Here is a 22,713-nt window from a genome sequence, read left to right as displayed (position 1 = left end):
TGAAAGTGGGTGGGCCCGGGCCCACCCAGGCCCACCCGTAGCTACAAGACTGATAGCAACCTGTCCCATTTGACCAAACTGGGGAAGGGGCACCAAGAGCCATTACAAACAAAAGGTGAGAGTCTCAGTCATCTGGCTCATTTGTCTTACAATAAGAGAACTGAAACTGGCAGGAACATCTTGCTACAAACTTTGTTTAACAGAATCGTTCATCTGATGTCATCATCTTTACCATAAATGCTAAATGCAATGTATTTCACTTCAGGTGATTTTATGTCAGGATATATAGGATCAGTAGATCTAAGACAGATTCTTAAATGTGTAATCCCGCATACTCCAGTAGTATTTTGTGTAGCCGCCCCCCCCCCTCCCATAGTTAATGCAACTGCATAACGACTTAACTAAAGTCAAGAAGTTAGTTAGAAAGCTAGAGTCTCACCTGATGTGCCCCATGCTCCATCTAACCTGAGATCTAGTATGCACTTAACCCTGGATGCAGTTGGTAACATACACCTTCACTTAATCTACTTGAGAAAATAAGTCAGAATAAAATCAAATGTAACAATTTATTAGCAGTCAGGTGAAAATGTATTATGCCAATTACACAGCCAATTCAGAGATATCAAATAAATCAAAGATGAATCTAAGAGTAAGATGCATAACTGACTTTAGAAAAATACATATGAAGTGTGTGGACAGGAGATAACAATTGAATTTGCATTCAAGTCATACACGTGTTCATTTACACCTTTTTGGGGAACAGATGGTAATTTGCATGAAACACATTAGGAAATGGCACACCCAGGATCTGTTACCTTTTAGTTTACTTGTAAAATTGAGACCATTGTACCAGTCGCCCTGAAACAATTCAAATGATACCAAACATGTCTGTAAATATCACTTGCATTCATGTAGAACATTATATTATTCTATTGACCATTCTGAGTGAGCTGAGAGAAGGGAGATGGGTGAGAGGAAGTGGGTGGAGAGGATAGGGGAGAAGGGACTTTTCCCGCATCTTCTCTCTGTGAGATGTGGAAACAGATGTCTGTATGTTAATGCACAGGTGTGTATGTCTGTCTCAGAAGATCAAAGTGTCTGAGGTTCTGTAAACCTTACACTGTATAAAGTGTTTTCACTGCAGTGGCTTAGAATAACTATTCTGGGTTCCCTAAAGAAACTTTCTGTGAAAGAATCGTTTTCTCTTAATGTGAAGAGCATTTTAATAATATATCCTGTAATATCTCCTCTTTAACAACCAACCAGTCCCCTTGCATATTCTAATAAGACCAAAGTGGTTGAATAACAAAGAGCATACTGTTTGGAACATCATGGTCCCTGATCACATGACAACTAATTAGATTTAGCATCAATACTTGTCATTTTGCCATTTTCTCCAGCTGGTCTACTATTTCCTGAAGTTTGCCAGTACATTTGCGGAACAACTCTTTCAAAGAACACATAATCCTGTAATATGACCGCACTGTTTGTTAATCTCTTCTGCAAGACACACAGAGCCTTAGTCAACATGGGAGGAGCTGGCGTGCTTTATTCTCAGTTATTGGATCAATGGGAGGAGGTTCACTGTGAAGGGAAGTTTTACACCGGTCAAAGTTTGGAGCCGCTTCAGACGCTTCACACAGGTCGATCGTTGCTGTCTGTCGTCTCGGTAACCGAGGAGGCTTCCCTTTCTACACTTCTGGTGCGTAATGTAGCCCACTGTCGGGAGGAGGTACTGGCTATTAAACTCCCCATTTAAATAGAGGCAGTCATGGAAAAGTAACTAGAGAAACACTGAATGTACTGTTTTTGAGCCCGATAGAGAAAAAGAGGCGTGGGGATTTAGTGGGGGTCAGCAGCTGCTTGTGCTTCTTATGAAATCTTGATCTGATGCACAGTCCAAAGGTCTTCTCGAGTAGATCTTTGTAGGGTTTACTAAGCGCATAACAGCAAACGTGCGCTGATAACCAAAGTTTAAGAACCCAAATTTAAGCTACCTCTTAAACCGTTAAGTAAACCTGTTGCGCTTTTAACTGTTTATAAATAAAAAATGTTATCTAACAGAACCGTGAGTGTTTTGAAATGGGGAAGATGTGAGGCTTACGCGGCGGTGTACCCCAAGGTTCCAGATTGGGTCCTGAACTTTTCTCCACTGCCTCCCCTTTCTTCTCCCCATAGGAATTTTTCTGCATTCTCGGCGGCCCAAAGCGAACATCTACACCAGAAGATGTCCGAAAACGGAGCGTTACCCCTTCGGGGGAAAGTACTGACCGTTGACACCATGAACGCCAACGTGAAGAAGGTTGACTACGCGGTTCGCGGACCAATCGTTCAGCGTGCGGTTCAGATCGAGAAGGAGCTAAAAGAGGTACGAGCAGTATTCATTACATCATCGCAAAAAAGTAATGCATTGCGCGAAAGTTTATGTTATGGCAGGTTGTAAATTCAGCAAACATCCCGTAATTCCCATGCGCACAGTTTGGAAGCAAGACATACACGTAGCATATCAGGATAATAATTATGCAGTGTGTTTATGTGACTATCACCCCGTTCTAAAGTCAAAACAACTAGATGAACTGATGAGCTACTGTGACATTTAAAAGCTATTTTTTGGTCACTCTCTATCCTGTTTTTTGGAAAATTGACTAGGTCAGAGTTTGTGAGGCAGACCGTCATCACTCATAAAGTCCATTCTTTGTTACTTATTTAGTTATGGCTACAGACATCTAGCAATCCTCATTTCTGATGGCCATGAGTGGTGCTGGGAGTAGTAAACTATGAGATCATGTCCTTGATAAGATCACAGGCTAGAGTCAGCACTGATTGTCATAGGAACAGAGAACATTTCTGTTTGTCAAGTCTTTACCTCACTCTTTAAATTGGTGGCTGTATCTAAGTAAACTACAGCACCTTTCAAGAACTAACACACATGGAAATTATATTAGATTTCAAACATCTGTTGCCACACAGTTGCAAAACAACAGCTGAAGCTGAATTATTTTCTTCCAGATCTAACATTTAACACACATTCTCACCAGAAAATCTTGTTAGATATTTTGTTTTTAAACCACATTCATCACTTATTTAAAGCTTACAAAAGTTATTTTGGTTATTAGATTTTTTTAAAATGCCTTTTATTTTTTCAAATGCTTTTATGCTCCTTGCCTCAGAGCCAGAACTTCAGTCATAAACTATGCAAAATGCATTATAAAAATAATAATTACATTTTAAAACCCGTGATAATCTAAACAAACCATGAAATAAACCATTTCAATATTGTGTGACAATTATTTAATCCGGTTTTATACAAATTATAACTGTCACACAATTTCAAATCATTTAAATTTGCCCCTAAGCTACATACAAAAGGTCTTTGCTCAGATGCAAGGTACAGACGGTCACAGTGACAACATCCACACACACATACACACATGGTTAGAGACTGCAGGAACAAGTACTGCAAGAACAACGAGTCTACAGACTCTATTAAAGGTGTCTATAATTAAATTGTGAAAGAGCTCAATCACAACATCTTTCTCTCATTGCTCTCATCAAAACTGTACAACTGTCTTCCAGGAATCTCATGTTATAATAATGCAGACTAGATGTTTTTCAGCATTGTCTGTTGGGGGATTTCTTGATCTAGGAAAGAATATGCACTCTGTTTTAGTCTTGGCACCTGTTGTCAGGCCTGGTTTTAGGTTTCTGGGAAAGACATGCATGACAAAGGTGGCCTTCACCTAATACTGTACAAATCTTTCTTTGGCTTCCTACTGCTTGCTTTTTCTCATTCACTTACTCATCTTAATCCTCTAGTTTTCTTTGATGCTGTCTCTTTCACTCTGCTATTCTTTGTCTTTTTGTTTGTCTTTGTCTTTCTCTCAGTTTTATCGTTATGTAAAAGATTACAATACTGCAAAAGCAAGTATACTTAGTATCCATGTAGTTAAAAAGTACACAAACTTACGTCAGAGGTGAGCAACTCTGGCCTTTAAAGTCCACTATCCTGCAGAGTTTAGCTCCAACCTTAATCAAATGCACCTGCAAAACGTAACCAAAGTCTTCGGGATTACTTGAAAATTGCAGGCTGCTCTGTTTGATTCTGTTGAAGCTAAACTCTGCAGGACAGTGGACTACGATGCCCTGAGCTACAGAAAGTCCAAACATAAGGTTTCATGAATGTTTCAGGGGCACAGGAGCAGGAGGATGAGTGTATGATTATACCATATTGAGATGCACAGTACACAGTATGCATATGCTTATTAACATTCAGTGAACATCTTACTGTAAATAATTTGCATTTATTCTTAAAATAGCTATTTGTTCCAGACATTGATAGACAAAAACAGAATGATCTTTTGTATAGCTCATACAGAACATATGGTCTAAAGATTTGATTAAATCAGAATTAGGTTTTGATGCTTTTAGTCTAGGGATTTTAGCTTTGAGTCCATACATGCTAGCATACTCCTAAAAGTTAACTAAATTAATTTATTTCTTAAAAATACACACATGTAAACTCTCTGTCTCTTCTGGGATTATGGACCAAAAACATTGATGAATCATCTTGCGCTGAACAGGATTTTGTTCAATCAAATGTTTGCTAGAGTGGGAATGTCCCGCCCATAAGATTTAACTAATTAACTCACTGATAAAAATGATTTTTTGGTGAAGTAAATACTACAGAAAAACAAATGTAATTTCTACATTAAATAATTTAGTTCAGGCAAGAATTTGAATAAAAGAGTAAATTCAATATTAGTACTCAATTTAAGCTTGTAGAATTTAAAGTTTGAATATTTGTATATTTTACTTGGAATTGTTTGTTATTTTTACAAATATTGTTTAAGTAAATATCAACGTCATGATCCCGTTGTTCCCATCATGCACTTGGGCATGAATAATAAGGACTTTTTTTTTTTTTTTGCTGTTTTCGAGATGTATTTACACTGTTTTGTGGTTGCTTTTGTTGTTAGGTGAAGTAACTTGCTGTTTTGTGACATCTGAAGTTCATTATTTACTCAAAATGACCCATTCATACTCAAACACTATTCACTGATTGTCACCGTCATTGTGTATCATGTGCCAGGTATTCAGGTCTCTGTGTTCATTCAATTAATAACTATATTGAGTCAACATATTACCTTAAAATGAATAACGAGCAGTCTACTTGCTTACATACGTGCTTGTAACTTAACCACATGCTTTATAGGCATTTTTTTTTTTCAGTGCCATGTTAAAGTGAGTAAAGTTTACAAACCGTGACTGAGTGAAATGTACTTGAGTATTGCAGGGTAAACTTAAAATAATTAAGTAGAAATTACTCATCAAACTCTACCTGGACACGTTAAATTGACTTATTTCCTTTACTAATTTCAGATAACTTAGTTAAGTAGATTTGACTTAATTCCGTATTTAAATTTTACTTAAAAAATATTCGTGCAAAAGCTTGCAAAAGAAAAATTAAGTAAATTTAACTTCTTATTTTTTTCAGTGAGGTAACCCTTCATTATGTCCTGCTGTTTCAATAGGAACTACACAAATAAAGGGGAAAAAAAGAACTGCTTTCAACAGGACATTATGAATAACCTTTCTAAAATAATATCCTCTGCTGGTTTTTGCTGGAGCTGGAACTGAAACTGGTGACTTGCACAAAAACACAACAGTACAAAGTTACACCCCAAATTTATTACAGAATTATTATTAACAGAAAAATAGAGAAACATGTCTCTGATTATCAATCATAATGTTCCACATACACCAGAAATGTGTATTATATTATTAATATTTAGAATATGATGTGTTATGAACATTTGCTCAAACTTTCCTAAAGTGTTTTTTTTTTCTTCTTCTTCTTCTGAAGCAGCAGATATCATTGCTTACCTCTATCCTCTATGGAGTGGGGTGGTGTACACAAAAAATAACAAAAACAGGTGCATTACCAAAAAAAAACAAGTGAAAGGTCAGCACACTGTTGCAATCTTTCTTTTTTTTTTAAATACATTTCATTTAAAGCAGCCTTTTAACCTTGAAATTTGTTTATCATGCACTGCATCTTTATATCTATATCTATAACATGCTGCTATAAATCTGGAATGTAGATCATCAGTCGTATGTTGACTAAACGAATGGCAGTTAATGTAGGGTGAGGCCAGCTGTAATAACTGCAGAAATGCTTAGTGAAATGTGACCCACTGTCCCTCGTGCTTCATACGGTGAAAGTCTGCGTGACTCAGTTTTACAGGTCTGAAGCCTCTTTCCAACACAAAACATCCACCCTCTGCTCAAACAGGATTAAAGGTTGTCATTCCCTTATAGGGGCGGTAGACACACAGCTACCTCTGATTGGCTGCCATCATCTCCCCTTTGTGACCAAGGGTTGGGAAATAATGCTTTTGGTCTTTTCTTTTGGGGAGGTGGGAGTTTCTGGTAGATGCATCTGGTTCTATTGGACAGAGACTCAGTCTCTCTCTATAGTGAGAAACAGATGTGCTGCTTGCAATCTAGTCCCGTCCGTACCAACTACTGGGAGCGCTGCTGTTGTTTGTTGAATTCCAGACAGCTGGAGCCTGAGGGACAGGATGACATGTGGGAGAATGAAAGAGCCATAATCAAGTGCAAGTACAATTTCAGCACTAAGCCTATGTTTTATATCACACATATAGCATGCTGAACTCTTTTGCAAGAATGTCTTTTACGAAACAACAAAAATATTGGCGTGTGCTACTCATCTTTTGTTAAGAAGATGCCTGTTGGGCATGAGACAAGTTAAACACGCAGTGACAAGCACACTCTTTTTATTCAGTCTGACTGAATCCGTTTAGTTTAAATGAACTATCATTTAGATGTAAATGTGATCCCCCTCCTTATGTAAGTTAGATTTCACAACAATCAAGTTTGTAATAATTCCAGTGGCCTGACAACCGTTGTACAGTATAATTTAAGCAAATTTGAAAAATTATGAAAATACATTTCTCACAGTAATAGAAACAGTCATACACTATTTGTGTGTACGGTGTGTCGTAGAAATTCCCAATACTAATCTGACTTCACCACAGACAATTCAAACAACTACCAGTTGTTAATATAATATCTACAGTATCTCAAGCTCATTCCCTGAATTCCCCCAAATACCCTGAAGTATAGTGATGGCGTCCCGTCAAGAAGCTACTATCACTGCCTCAATCACACATGAGCACACAGGTCTTTAGCATCTGTACACTCTCACGTCTTTCTCATCTGTATGCTGGTCCGACACAGGATCTTCAATACTAACTCCGAGTATTGAATCTTTAGTACCTCTATTCCTCAGCTGCACAGCATATACCAGACACCACTCCCAAGTTGCTCGTTGCAGGAATGAAAGTTTTATTCACGGCCGGGAACCCACTGGTCACAACAACCAAGAGAGACTCCCTGAACAGAAGGATACATGAACATTCACACCTTGTAGTTGAGTAAAAATCAATGTCACTCAAGTCTTGGTTGATTGGTTATACTGATCTGGTCATTGGTTTGTCATTCTGTTTTAAGCATTTTTTGGATAAGTATAGATTATTTTATCGTAGAGAGACACAGTCTTTGATCTGAGCTTCCTTAGTCTGAACTTTTCTTAATATTCTATGTTGATCATACCCTTTTGACTAATTCTGAGGCATTACATAAAATATTTCCATCACAAGTGTAAAACTGTCTAATGCACCATTCTTAATTTTTTTGATTAGTTTCGAATAGCTAATGAAAAACACCTGTGCTCTCAAGTGAAATTCAACTGTTATAGCTCTCATTAATGTTCTACTTTAATTAAACAGCTTATGTTCGAAATTAGTCACATAAGATGTGTATAATTTAGGCATTCATTACAAAAATACTTAATTATAGCTGAATATAATAATGATTCACTTGAGACAAAACCTTAGCTGCCATATAAAGGTTGATAAGAGTTCATTTCAGAGCCACCTTGCAGAAATTAGGACATTAAGTGTAGAACAATTAGAAGAATAAACTCAACTGTCACAGCAACATTGGTATTTTGACAGAAACCATTTTTTATGTATTGAGCAATATTAGACATATACTAAAAGATTTCCTGCAGCCAAAACTCAAATTCAAAGGATAAATTTACAAACCATATATGTTTTAGCTAGCAGAGAAAAACATGTTGTAAAGGGTTAATTTAGGGGGTTTTAGAGGGCTAGTTTACCATGAAAATTCTGCCATCATTTACTGACACTCATATTGTTCCAAACCTGTATGACTTTTTTCTATTGTGGAACACAAAAGAAAATATTTTTAAGAAAGTTGGTAACCAGTTTTGGTAACCATTTATCTTTCTTTTTGAATTTTAAGTGAACTATTCCTTTAACTATTCCTTATACAACCCATGCTTGCCTATTCATAGATGACAGGATTATCAGCTGCTGTCTAGGATTTGAAGAGTATACTTTTTATACAATCTGCGGTCCCACTTTATATTAGGTGGCCTTAACTACTGTGTACTTACATTTAAATTAATCATTTGGTACAATGCACTTATTTTGTACATGTTTTTACATTGTACTTATATTTTTAAAAACACCTATATGTAATTACATCTGTAATTAATTTCTGTAAATACATTTATAATTACACTGTTGACCATCCCTTACAGCTTAACCCACCCTTAAACCTACCCAAACCACCAAACCTGTCCCTAACCTTACCCATATCCCACCTCAATAGCTGCAAAAGTGTTTTGCAATACAATATGAACACAATAAGTACATTGTACTTATTTTTTTATGTAAGTACATAGTAGTTAAGGCCACCTAATATAAAGTGTGACCCAATCTGCTTACACCCCAGTTTAGTTCTATTTTCCTTATTTGTGGTTTCCTTGTTTCTTGTACTTTTTTATTATTATAATTATTAAAATACTGCATTTGCATGCAACTCTTTGATCGTTTCTGAGTTTTCGTTGTGACATCTAGAAGTCTGACTGTCCTTGTATAACGTGTTATGAGATTGGATTCAGGAAGCACATTCCTGCTGATCATGTAAGGACCTGCTCTGGCTGCAAGATTTCACATTCATAAAACATTTTTATGAGAAGGTTTTTGACCACTTCACATTGAAAAGTTACAATGCTGACATAATGACTATAATGTATAATGATTTTTATAAAACAAACATTATTTCCATCATTTGTAGAACAGCGTATTATCATCATCTCTAAGTTGTGTGATATTCTCTCTCTTATAGGCAGTGAGAAATTCATGCATTCACACATTTGTTACTTCTAGACTTCACAACTGCAATAGCTGAGTAATTGGCTGATTTACCAAAGAACTATCAAACACTCATAGAGAGTACAAAATGCAACTGCAGGAATGCTGACTCATAGCAGACTAGGGAATCACGCCATTCCTGTCAACTCATCACTCCCTTTGCTGGCTACACAATTCAGAGAATGATGACAAATCTTCATGATGAAAACTGTGAATTTTATTACAGACACTGGTTCCTTAGCAAATATGAGCGCTCTACAGGAGACACATATGGGGTTAAGCCCTGTCTCCATTTAATCTCATCATTGTAGGAGCGATGTCTTTATCCCACACATTCACATTCAGTGTTTGAATAAGCTTTCACTCCATCTGTCTGATCATTGAAATATTTGATCATTTCCTTAAGCAGGTAATACATCACTGAAAAAATCCTCAGATGACAGTTAAACAACAGTCTTATTGTCTTGCTCTGTCAGAACCGTGTGTACCACATGGGAGAGAACAACATATTTGGAAAAAACAAGGTGTTTGTGTGTTCCAATCAGCATGCAGCGAGAGTGACAGAGGGGTTGTTTGTGAGGCTTCAGCTGCACAGTCTGTTGAAGTGCTTTTGAAATGAGTAAACAGAAAGAATGGGACACAGAAGGGGACTGGGTGAACCCCTGCCATCAGCAGTACTACTGACCCTTGCTGCTTGTTTGTTCACCAGATAACCAAACAGCATTTTAACCCTCTGCTGATCAGATATAATAAAATAGAATAAAAATCACAAAAATCATCTTGCACAATTGAGGAGAGATCTGCTATTACTTTTCTAAGCAATCAGATTTAAGAATTTTTCTGGTTTACGATAAAACCTGTGAAAAAAATTTCCTCAAACGTAGGGCCAGATTTACTAAACAGGACAAATTAGCGCAACGAGAGCACAATTCCAAAACAGCACTGTTGGTCGTGTAAATTTCTGCGGGTGATGCAACATCTCATTTACATATCGACCAACGCAACATAGCCTACCAAGCGCAGTGCAAATTAGCGTAGTCGTAAATAAGCAGAGCCGATACTCATCAAGTGCGGGTGATCTACTTACAACACAGGCACTAAATAGTTTAAGACATGCTTTTTTGGGGCGTTAATACCAGTAATTTGACAAGCGCAAATGTTAGTAAATCGCGTTGCGTGATTCATTTGAATACTCTCCTCCCATTAATTTTGCATCTGAAAGGGAAACTCCTACAAATGCATATTCAGTAAGGTCAAATATAACTGTGTCCATGCCTTTTCAGTGCTAATTGTGCGTCTTGAGTAAATCCTGACAGTACTGTTTTAACGGCAAAAGACGGTTTGCGCTGGTGCAGTTAGTAAATCTGGCCCTTAAAGTGAAAAAGAGCCTTGATGTGCAAATGTCTGAAATGTAGGATGGTGGAGAAAGTCTGCTAGCTTGTTAGTCCCTATGCCTAAAGCCCACTCTGTATTAAGGCTGCTGATTAACCAGTTGTTTTACTAACCAATCAGGTAGAGTCTTCATCATGAATATTAATGTTCTTACATTTCAGTTCACACCCAGGCCATTTCATAAGGTGTGTTCAAGGTGAAAACACGCACTTGTGAGCATTAGTGGAACTGAAGGTGTCAGAATAATTATGAAACAAGTCATTGTTGCCATAAAACAGCCGTTGTACTTGCATGAAAAAAAAATGTACTTGCCATGTAACCAAGTTATAAAACAGCCTGTAATTACAGTTTGTAATTATGTACATGTAATAGGCAGATACTGTTACACATAACAGGCCGAGTCTGTTACACAGCAACTTATGTAACCAAAAGTTTGTTACATATGTGTTGCAGACTTTATACAACGTAATTATAAATGTAAGTACACAGACATAAGCTACTTAAAATAAAGTGTATCAAGATTGTAATTAAGTGTTCTCCATGTGTATTTATACTGTACACCTTATCCAGCTGCACCTTAGTTTGATTTAACCCACCAGTACACAGCTAAAATACATGTAATACATTTCTAATTACATTACAATTACAGAATATTACACAGGCATAAGCTACTTAAAATAAAGTGTATCAAGATTGTATTTAAGTGTACAAGTACCTGTGTAACAGACTCGGCCTGTTATGTGTAACAGTAGCTGCCTATTACATCTACATAATTACAAACTGTAATTACACGCTGTTCCATAACTTAGTTACATGGTAAGTACATTTTATTTCATGTAAGTACAACTGCTACTACTAAGTACTTAATTAGGTAATTACTCTGTATTATGACACCTTAAAATAAAGTGTTACCAAATATGTCCATTGATAATAGACAGTTGAAATATTACAAATAATTTTTTTTTTTTTAACTGAATTTGCATAGCATATGTGTAAATGTGACCAATTATCAGAACACTGTTCAACTAAACAGCATATGAAGCAATAGGACACCAATCCGGGTACAGTTGATACACTGTGTCTCAACCGTACCCCACTGACATGCTTGCACATTTCTTTAGATTATGAAAAGACCTTGCATGGCACAATGTCATAAAATATGTCTATTTTTAGAGCACAGAGTAACGTTTGCAATGATATATGATAAGTTTAACACTTTACCAACCACTACAAACACCTTAGCAACTGCCTAGCAGTGGCTTGCCAATCCCTAAACCTTGCATTATGGCAAAAATCATGGGCAGTCTGCAGATTTTGGGCAGTTGGAGTTGACAGATTTAACAGAAAATCGTTTAGTGTATGATGGGCACAGACTTTGATTTTATTTTTATTTTTTTGGGCTTTAAACTATGATTCTGTCCAGTTGGAGGATTACAAACATTTTGATTTTTGAGCCAATTTTAGAATGCATTGTTTTCATTTGTCTTCTGTCTTTTAAGTTTTTTTTGTGCTTGGAATGACTTTTTTTCACTCTGTTACAGGGGGTCAAGAAGCCTTTTGAAGAGGTCATTAAAGCAAACATCGGAGATGCTCACGCTATGGGGCAACGGCCAATCACCTTTTTTCGACAGGTACGTGATTCTTCTCCTTTTGCTGACTAAGAGTCTCAATGAATGATCTACTCTAGACGTTTCCAGTCATTTTCAGGTCTACTGCGCTTTCAGCTGTTCCATGCATTATCCAAAGTCAACAGTTTCTGATGAACCCATTTGTACATAGCCATTTTTTATTTTGACTAGTTTTCCTTTTTTCCTTGATTTTTATGTAGCCTCATAAGCTATTTGTTTTCTCTAGGTGATGGCGTTGTGTACTTATCCACAACTACTTGATGACAACAAGTTTCCAGAAGATGCCAAAAATCGAGCGAGGCGTATTTTGCAATCATGTGGAGGAAACAGCATCGGTATGTGATGTGTGTATAATGAGAGTTGGCATGAAATATCAAATGACAACAGTCTCCAAATGTTTATAATTATTACACATGCAGATGATCTCATATAATGTGAAAGACTGTGAAATATGAACCTTTAGATAATCATTTTGTTTAAATGTACACATATAAAGTCAAGATGAAATGACAACCTATTTTATTTCTGTAATGTGATACATTTATGAGAGAAACTGGATATTTATTGAGGAAAAAAATGTTGAGAGGTTCTTGCTTTTATCCAGTGGTCTCTTTTGGAAAGGAAAAATAAGAGGCCTTGGTGATGTCATCTGAAAAGTAGTGCTATGAAATATGTATTAATAAAGTAAATAATGGACAGTTTTCATTTAATGTTGATTTTAATGAACTAAAAATGGTGAAAAACTTAAAATGATGATAGTTCATTCAAAAATGAAAATTGTCATCAAGTTAAAAAAAAAAAAAGAAGAAGAAAAACAATCTCACAGTGTCATTATTGTTCATACAATAAGAACCAGCAGGATCCAGTTTTGTTTTGGACCCCATTGACTTTCAACTGGTTTTATATGGATAAAACCAGTTGACACAAAACTGTTATCTTTTGTCTTGCACAGAAGAAGAAAAAAAAAGTGGTGATAGTTACAGGAGTTATATACACGTTTATATGTACATTTTAACCAAAAGTCTTAATTATAAACTAAACTCTAACTCTACTAATTGTTAACTGAAACCACTGATGTTACCCAGTGTTCTCCGGTCAATATGTTACTGATTAAAGTGATGATATTAGTCACTGTCCAAAAGGCCTCTGAGGTTTTAAGGCTCTATTATACTGTAGGTTGTGAGGAAACTATTTTCATATTCACACCTCCCTTTGCTCTTTTCCTTCTCTCAGGTGCGTACACAACCAGTCAGGGCATTGATTGTGTGAGGCACGATGTTGCAAACTACATACAGCGTCGTGACGGCGGTATTCCGTCTGATCCTGATAACATCTACCTCACAACGGGAGCCAGTGACGGCATTGTGGTACGTCAGACAAACGCAAACACAGGTCTCTGTACACTGAACTTGTGTACTCAGAGTCAACCTGCTCCAGTATGCCAATTAAAGAAACAGTCTACCAGTTTTCTGCTCTGATATATCCAGTGTACTTATTAGTACAGCAAATATATATATATATATATATATACACAGTGGTGTGAAAAAGTGTTGGCCCCCTTCTTGATTTTTAATTTTTTTACATGTTTGTCACATTTTAATGTTTCAGATCATCAAACAAATTTAAATATTAATCAAAGATAACACAAGTAAACACAACATGCAGTTTTTAAATGTTTTTTATTATGAAGGGAAAACAAAATCCAAAACCACATGATCCTGTGTGAAAAAGTGTTTGCCCCCTAAACCTAATAACTGGTTGTGCCACCCTTAGCATCAACAACTGCAATCAAGCGTTTGCGATAACTAACTGGCAATGAGTCTGTTACAGCTCTGTGGAGGAATTTTGGCCCACTCATCTTTGCAGAATTGTTGTAATTCAGCCACATCGGAGGGTTTTCGAGCATTAATGGACTGTTTAAGGTCAAGCCACAGCATTTCAATTGGATTTAAGTCCAGACTTTGATTTGGCACTCCAAAACCTTAATTTAGTTTTTCCTGAGACATTCAGAGGTGGACTTGCTGCTGTGTTTGGAATCATTGTCCTGCTGTAGAACCCAAGTGCACTTGAACTTGAGGTCACAAACTGATGGCTGGACATTCTCCTTCAGGATTTTCTGATAGAGTGCAGAATTCATGGTTCCATCAATTATGGCAAGTCTTTCTTATTGTTGAATCATGAACACTGACCTTAATTGAGGCAAGTGAGGCCTGCAGTTCTTTAGATGTTGTTCTGGGTTCTTTTATGACCTTCTGAGTCGTCGTTGCGCTCTTGGAGTTATTTTGGTAGGCTGGCTACTCCTGGGAAGGTTCACCACTGTTCCAAGTTTTCTCCATTTGTGGATAATGGGTCTGACCATGGTTTGCTGGAGTCCCAAAGCCTTAGAAATGGCTTTATAACCCTTTCCAGACTGATACGTGTAAACTATTTTGTTTCTCATTTGTTTATGAATTTCTTAAGATCGCGGAATGATGTGTTGCTCTTTAAACATGCTTCACTTTGTCAGACAGGTTCTATTTAAGTGATTTCTTGATTCAACAGGTCTGGCAGTAATCAGGTCTGGGTTTGGCTAGTGAAATTTAACTCAGCTTTCTAAAATAATGTGGTTAATCACAGTTCTTTCATGATTTAATTGGAGGGGGCAATTAATTTTTCACGTAGGGTCAGGTAGGTTTGGACAGCTTTTTTCCCTTAATAAATGAAATCATCATTTAAAAACAGCATTTTGTATTTACTTGCATTATCTTTGTGTAATATTAACATTTGTTTGATGATCTGAATCTTTTAAGTGTGACAAATATGCAAAAAATTTAAAAATCAGAAAGGGGGCCAACACATATTCACACCACTGTATTTGTACATATATCACATATATATATATATATATATATATATATATCATTGTTTATTTGCTTAATTTAATTTATAATTCAGTATATTACACTAAAGATTGTTACCTTTTTTTAAAAATCCCATATTCTTATGCCTTCTAGGTGTAAAGAACCATTTAGAAACTGTATGACAAGACCCCATTAAGCAAATAAACTATATATATATGTAATTGTGTATTTGCTTCATTTCATTTCATTTGATTTCAGTGTAATTTTATTTCTTATGGTCGTCTTAGTCTCTCTTGTTGTCTTTTAGACCATACTAAAGCTGTTGACCGCTGGGGAGGGTCGTACACGGACAGGGGTCATGATCTCTATTCCTCAGTACCCTCTTTACTCTGCATCTATAGCAGAGCTGGGTGCTGTTCAGATCAGTTACTACTTGAATGAAGAGAAGTGCTGGAGTCTAGACATTAGTGAGCTACAGCGCGCTCTACAGGCAGCCAGGGAGCATTGCAGCCCCCGTGTACTGTGCATCATCAACCCCGGCAACCCCACTGGTGAGCCCCTAAGATCCTTTCCTTACAAAAACAATTCCAATTGATTATCTATAATTCAGTGTATTTAGTACTGATTATTATGTATTCAGTAATAACAACTGCCTATCAAAAACAGATTTGTATTTGGTATAATACAAATATAATAATAATGAAGGAATTATAATAAATGCATACAGTTTTATAAAATAAAATATTATATGTAAATATTAAAAATATTAATATATTTTTGGTTTGGTTTGGTTAAGTCCTAATTTCAATGGCTTATATTGGGTTTAATATATACATACTACATTTAAAAAGTTTCGGGTCAATAAGATTCTTTTTTTTTTTTGAAAGAACACACACACACATGTTTGTTTTTGTGAAAAGTGGGGACATCCCATAAGCGTAATGATTTTTATACTGTACAAACTGTATGTGCTATTGCCCTACACCAACCCTACACCTAACCCTACCCCTTACAGGAAACTTTGTGCATTTTTAGATTTTCAATACACTCCATTCTGTGTGATTTATAAGCGTTTTGAAAAGTGGGGACATGGGGTAATGTCCTGAAAAGTCACCTTCTCCCTGTAATACCTGAGTCATACCCTTGTCATTATACAAATTTATGTCCTCATTTGTGCAACACACACACAATTCTCTTTCCAATACACTGTGTTCTTTCAAATTTTCTGTTCATTAAAGAAAAAAATGTATCATCATTTCCACAAATATATCAGCACAACCATTTTCTGCTGTGATAATAATAATAATAAAAAAAGAACACCAAATCAGCATATTAGAACGGTTTATGAATGATCATGTGACACTGAAGACTGGAGTAATGGATGTTGGAAATTCATCTTTCAGGAATAAATTATATTAAAATACATTCAAATAGAAAACAGATGTTTTAAATTGTAATATTATTTCACAATATTACTGTTTTCACCATATTTTGAAGCCTTGTTGAGCAAAAGAGGCTTAAAAAGAAACATCAAAAACATTTTAGATGGTATAACAATCCAAAACATAGTTTAAAAACATTTAATCTTTTCTGACTTATTTAATTAAACCCGCCAGATTTTCTTCTCATCGTTTATAAATGATTTCTTTCTTTTCTTTCCATTTTATACATTATTCTTTTCATTCTTTCTTTTAATAGGTCAGGTACAAAGTAGACAATGTATTGAAGATGTAATCCGATTCGCAGCCAAAGAAAACCTCTTCCTAATGGCAGATGAGGTAAGTTAATACTGGGGTTTATATTGTGTATATATTTCTATGAAATCTGCATTTACACATAAGTGCAACCATAGTAATAGCATCTACGGGCAATCTTTCCTTTAAAAGCACTAAACATCTCTCTTACTCTGTGTTCTTAGGTGTATCAGGATAACGTGTATGCAGAGGGCTGTGAGTTTCACTCCTTCAAGAAAGTGCTGTTTGAGATGGGTCCAGAGTATTCAAGCAAAGTAGAGCTGGCATCATTCCACTCCACCTCTAAGTGCTACATGGGAGAGTGAGTACACATCTGTCACGCTTATCATTTCAGATAAATCACACAAACTTGGTGACATCTGGCCCTGCTGTATACAAGTACTTACACAAGAATCAATGAATTAAACAATACAAGGCATGCTGGTGTTTTGAGTTCATCCAGTCCATACAATGTACTATAGTTTCTTACATCCATAAACAAACACACAATTTCAGATGTGGTTTTCGAGGGGGATACATGGAGGTCATCAACATGGACCCAGGGGTGAAGGCTCAGCTCACCAAGCTGGTCTCAGTGCGTTTGTGCCCGCCTGTGCCCGGACAAGCCCTCATGGATCTGGTGGTCAACTCCCCTCAGCCTGGAGAACCCTCCTACCAAACCTTCATGAAGGTGCCTTCCTGTGTCAATGTTGCAGAATTCTTACAACAGCAAGCAGACAAACTATCATGCTGGCGTTCTACTCTGATTATGGGAAAAGTTATTTTCAAGACACTGGAATTGCATAGATTACTGTTACCAAACAGTTAATTCACCACACACACATGATTTCTTTCTTAACCTTGACTTAATGTTAATGAATTTGGGGTTACGTATTTGCATAAACAAAAAAATAAAAAATAATAATAATATATATATATGTATATATACTACTGGTCAAAATCTTATGTACCCCAAACATTTGAATGGTAGTCTATCACAGTTTATGCAAAAATAATAAGCAGCACAATGATTTTCAACATTGATAATCATAAGAAATATTTCTTTAGCAACAAATAAGCATATATTTTTGCATATTCCCATGTATTTTTCATCATGGAATCATGTGAAACTGAAGACTGGAGTAGCTACTGGCTGCTCAGTTTTGCCATCACAGGAATAAATTACATTTTAAAATATAGTCAAATAGAAAACAGTTATTTTAAATTATAATAATATTTTGCATCATTACCATTTTTTACTGTTTTTTTTTTTATCAAATAAGTTCAGCCTTGATGGACATAAGAGACTTCTTTCAAAAATGTAAAAAAAAAAAAAAAAACTTTTATTCCAAACTTTTGGCCATAAGTATGTATGAATATATATATATATATATTATCTGTATATAAAATTTGATCATAACACATTCATAAGGCTACCAAGTGTATGTCATTTTTGTGGCCACCATTGTTCCTATATTTTTTTAAATAAATTTAGAATACATTTTAGTAAAAAAGTTATTGTCGGTTAAATCAGTATTTGTTCAATAAAATGTTCACATGCAGATTTCACACACAAATTTGTTCATACACACGATTAGTGAATGAGACCCATTGTCTTTCTTTCTTTTGGGGAACAAAATTATATGAAAATATTTTTCAGTTTCATATTTTTTATTTCAACTGTTTTCGTGAATATAATGACAGTCAATTGGGTCTAAATTCTCATTGATGTATTATATTGACAAAAACACTCAGACATTTTGTTCGAACATCTTTATTTTGTGTTCTGATGAAGAAATGACATAATTCAGGTTTGGATTGATAAAGAGTGTGAGTAGATGAGGACAGAATTTTCATTTTTAAGTGATCTATCACTGTAAATAGTTTCTTGTCTGTATTCAGTTAAGAACGTAGATATAGTTTTCAACTCCTGCACAGTGTTTCTTCTGTTTCTGCAAGAAAGGCTGGGTGTTTTGCTCTCAATTAGCTGTGTATAATCCAATTAACCGCATTGGCTAGTATCCCAGTCTTCTTCCTTTTTTCAGTCCTCTTCCTCTGTCTCGTCTAGGAACGAACAGCCGTTCTGAGTGCCTTGGCTGAAAAAGCCAAGCTGACTGAGGAGATTCTGAATACAGTGCCAGGCATCAGCTGTAACCCGGTGCAGGGAGCCATGTACTCTTTCCCCCGTATCACCCTACCTGAGCGCGCCATCAACGAAGCCAAGGTCGGTTTGTGTCACGTGTTCTGTATGTCTTCTGCTTGGTCTTGATTTATTTGCTTCATGGCTCGTTGTGTGTGTGAATACAGGCGAAGGATCAGGCTCCAGACATGTTCTACTGCATGAAACTTCTGGAGGAGACCGGGATCTGTCTCGTTCCTGGCAGTGGTTTTGGTCAACGAGAAGGCACTTATCACTTCAGGTGGGTGTGTCCTCAAGAGTTTTGAACTTGAACTCGTCTTATGGTTTGTAAAAAGAATTGTTGACACTCATTATATGGATAGTTGACATGAAACACAGCAGTGTCCTGCAGTGCTATATTTAATCTAGTTCTTGTGATGAAACTGTTGTCACAGTAGGTCTTTTCTCCTGTATTGTGACAGATCTGTATGAAATGGATTATCAAAAAAAAAAAAAAAAATGTATGGCAGGAATTTGGTTTTATCCTTTGGTTGTTGCCTGGATTGAGACTGAGAGGTTTCACTGGACGAGTTATGTCAAAAAAAAAAAAGGAAACATACACAAGGAATTATTCACAATTATGCCTTTAACATGCATTAAGAAAATAGATGAGTGGTGAATTTTAATTTCATGCCGACTTTATTATACATGCTTTTAAGCTCTTATTAATTGATAAATTGTAGTGCATGGAATATTTGGCTAAAAAATAATAATAATAATAATAAATGGTATATTTGTAGATTAATTAATAGCAAAATGAATGAAATTTATTTATATATGCATACATGCTGTTTTGCTGTTAGTCCAAACATCTCAATTAAAATATGGGAAATTATTAGAATTGTGAGGCTATATGCAGTACTTTCTAAAAAGGTAGGGGACATGGCGATAGAAAAAATATGAGATGAAAACAAACAAACAAAAAAAATCTGTTTCCTTTGTCTCACCAGGATGACCATCCTTCCTCCAACAGAGAAGCTCAAGATTATGCTCAACAAACTGAAGGAATTCCATCAGAAATTCACCCAGCAGTATTCTTGACCCAGTTCAGCTTGACCAATCACAGCCCTTCTACCACAACCGACTGACTAAAAGTGCTAAAATTCAATTTTCACTTCTTAATGTTTGGTCAGAATGTGGCCAAATAATCACTTGAGCCTTAAAGGAGACTAATCTGCACCTTTGCCACTGGATAATTTTATGCCTTGTAGCTGTGAATATACCATTAAACTATCATTATGGACTTGATAGGACTATTTTAACATGCAGTGGGTAGAAATAGCAAGACTTGATTTCTGATTTCACAAGATTTTAACAAAATGATGACATATTTTTTTTAAAACAGTCCTGAACAATTCCTGAATGTCCAGATCTTCTTGATGTGGTATGGTGTATGATGTATGTTAGTGTGGTGCGTGAATAGTAAAATGAAAATAACGGGCGTTGACCTGATTTTGCACTTTTCCCTTCAGTTCCTTGTGGCCATTGAAATTATAAATGACTTCATGAATCAATGTACGCTACAATATTGCTGTATGTGTAAATAACAAGATTGATATGGCAGATATAATACAATATGGATTAACATTTTTGTGTCGTGTGCTGTTTTAGGGGTAAACACACTTTTTCTTAAGCAAACCCTCACCACTAGAGGACACACCACCACAGAAATCACACTTGATCATGTTTTGAATTGAAGCCTTGTTTTGTAACACCTCTGTCTCTCTCCCACACACAAAGACACGCTACTGAGAAGCCCAACTGCTTCATTCTTTGATGGTATCATTTTGTTAACGAGTTAAGAGACATAATGGGATGAGATGAACTTTGAGAACTTCACATCTCAGAACTTTTAAAAGCTAATTGTCTCTCGTCAGCACTCTGTGAGAAATGCTGTGATTTTAACTGCTACATTGACAATCTACAGCCATTTTAATCCAATGTTTCCACACAAAGAATGTTTGGTATATCTATAGTGTATGTATATATCATATATATTGTGATATTATATGAATATACATACATTACAGTCAAAAGTGTGGAATAATTAAGATTTTTAAAAATATTTTGGCTCACCAAAGCTGAATTTATTAAAAAAAGTGAAATATTACAATTTTAAAAAAGCTGTTTTGATTTGAATATATTTAATGTAATTTTTTGCTGTGATGGCAGCAGGCATTACTTTCGTGTTCAGTATTACATGATCTTCCAGATATATTTCTAATAAGCTGATTTGTTGCTCAAGAAACATTTGTTCTTATTATATATACTACCAGGGCGTTGCTGGCCAAATGGGTGTCCTAAGCAGAATAGTATTGTTGTGCCCCCTCCCTAACAAAAACCCACCTACTTATAAGGGGTCAAAATAGAACTTTAATAAAATATAAAAGTAAATAAATAAACGTAATTAAATTGTATTATTTATAAATTACAATTGTAGCTCTAGACCGTAAACTATGGCTATGATTTTATTAATACAGTTGTCTGATTGATTTTATAGTCTCAAGCATTCAGAAATCACACAAAATAAAATTAAGCAGTTTTACTACGATAACCATGGTTCATTTTGGTAAGGGTTGTGATGTCCACATGTTTTTGTTGAAGAAATTAAAGAGGCTGTGGCATTTGTATCGCAAAAAGGTTGCCAAAAATTAAAAATTAAGTGGATATTTGAATTAAATGTTTGGTCAATATTAAACAAGGATTTGATCGTCCTGTAAGTGTAACAGCAGCAATTACCAGGCCTTTGGTGCCCTTTGCAGGCATTTGCACTAATGTAAATAGTTTATTTTGTATTACATTATATGTATTATACATAATATATGTATTAGACTACACCCAGCTCACTCTCTCTTTGAACTGTTGCTCTCTGGCCGGCGTTACAGACCACTGAGCACCAAAACAGCCAGACGCAAGAACAGTTTTTCCCCTCTGAACAACACATAACACACCCCAGTACAGTACATCTGTAAATAACTCATCAAACCTTCATCTGCACATAGGACACATGCACATTCACAGTTCTGTCTATGTACATTTTTTATTTTCTTAATAATTGTATTTTTTATTTTTATTACTGTTGTTATTTATAATTTATTGTCTGTTCTCTTCATTATTAGTGTTTTTATTACCTTAATTATATGTTGTCTGCACTATGTTTGTACTTCTGTACTGGAAGCTCCTAACATCAAGACAAATTCCTTTTGTGTAAACACTTGCCAATACAGCTCTTTCTGATTCTGATTCATGTATTTAACAGTATTATTCAATGAAACCATATGATTATTATTAATTAATCGCCTCGTTGTTTTTATATAATACATTTTAAGTCATGGAAACTAGAATATTAAGTCAAATGCGTTTTTGGTGGTGGTGGTGAAATTATTACCGACATTAAAACACGTTACTAATGTCAACAGTCAAAAAAGTTTCACAGGATTATGAACATAGTTACCTGAAAGTGATGCATGGGCTTCATCTCGGGCTTTTTCTTTTCTCTGCGCCAGACTGTGCTGATGTCTTTTCCCTGATATAGCCTACACTCTCAGAAATAAAGGTACAAAAGCTGTCACTGGGGCGGTACCTTTTCAAAAGGCATTGTACCTATTAGGTTCAAATATGTACACTTTAAGTACTAATATGTACCTTTAAGGTACCAAAATGGACCCTTTAGGT

General features: G+C 35.7%; 1 protein-coding gene across 1 annotated transcript in view; it reads left to right on the top strand.

Moving 5' to 3' along the window:
- Positions 1-20,625, top strand: part of gpt (glutamic--pyruvic transaminase) — a 33,149-nt gene extending 12,524 nt beyond the window's left edge. The window contains 13 exon segments of the mRNA XM_058798502.1: positions 1,508-1,684; positions 1,686-1,702; positions 2,179-2,368; positions 12,200-12,289; positions 12,513-12,621; positions 13,520-13,653; positions 15,434-15,677; positions 16,825-16,904; positions 17,045-17,181; positions 17,376-17,550; positions 18,928-19,083; positions 19,167-19,279; positions 19,989-20,625. Of these exon segments, the coding sequence (XP_058654485.1) occupies positions 1,508-1,684; positions 1,686-1,702; positions 2,179-2,368; positions 12,200-12,289; positions 12,513-12,621; positions 13,520-13,653; positions 15,434-15,677; positions 16,825-16,904; positions 17,045-17,181; positions 17,376-17,550; positions 18,928-19,083; positions 19,167-19,279; positions 19,989-20,079 (1,713 nt within the window). The 3' untranslated portion in view covers positions 20,080-20,625.
- Positions 20,626-22,713: the final 2,088 nt, after the last annotated feature.

Source organism: Onychostoma macrolepis, chromosome 02 (genome assembly GCF_012432095.1).
Source record: "Onychostoma macrolepis isolate SWU-2019 chromosome 02, ASM1243209v1, whole genome shotgun sequence".
NCBI lineage: Eukaryota > Metazoa > Chordata > Actinopteri > Cypriniformes > Cyprinidae > Onychostoma > Onychostoma macrolepis.
This window is presented reverse-complemented; position numbering and strand designations above follow the sequence as displayed.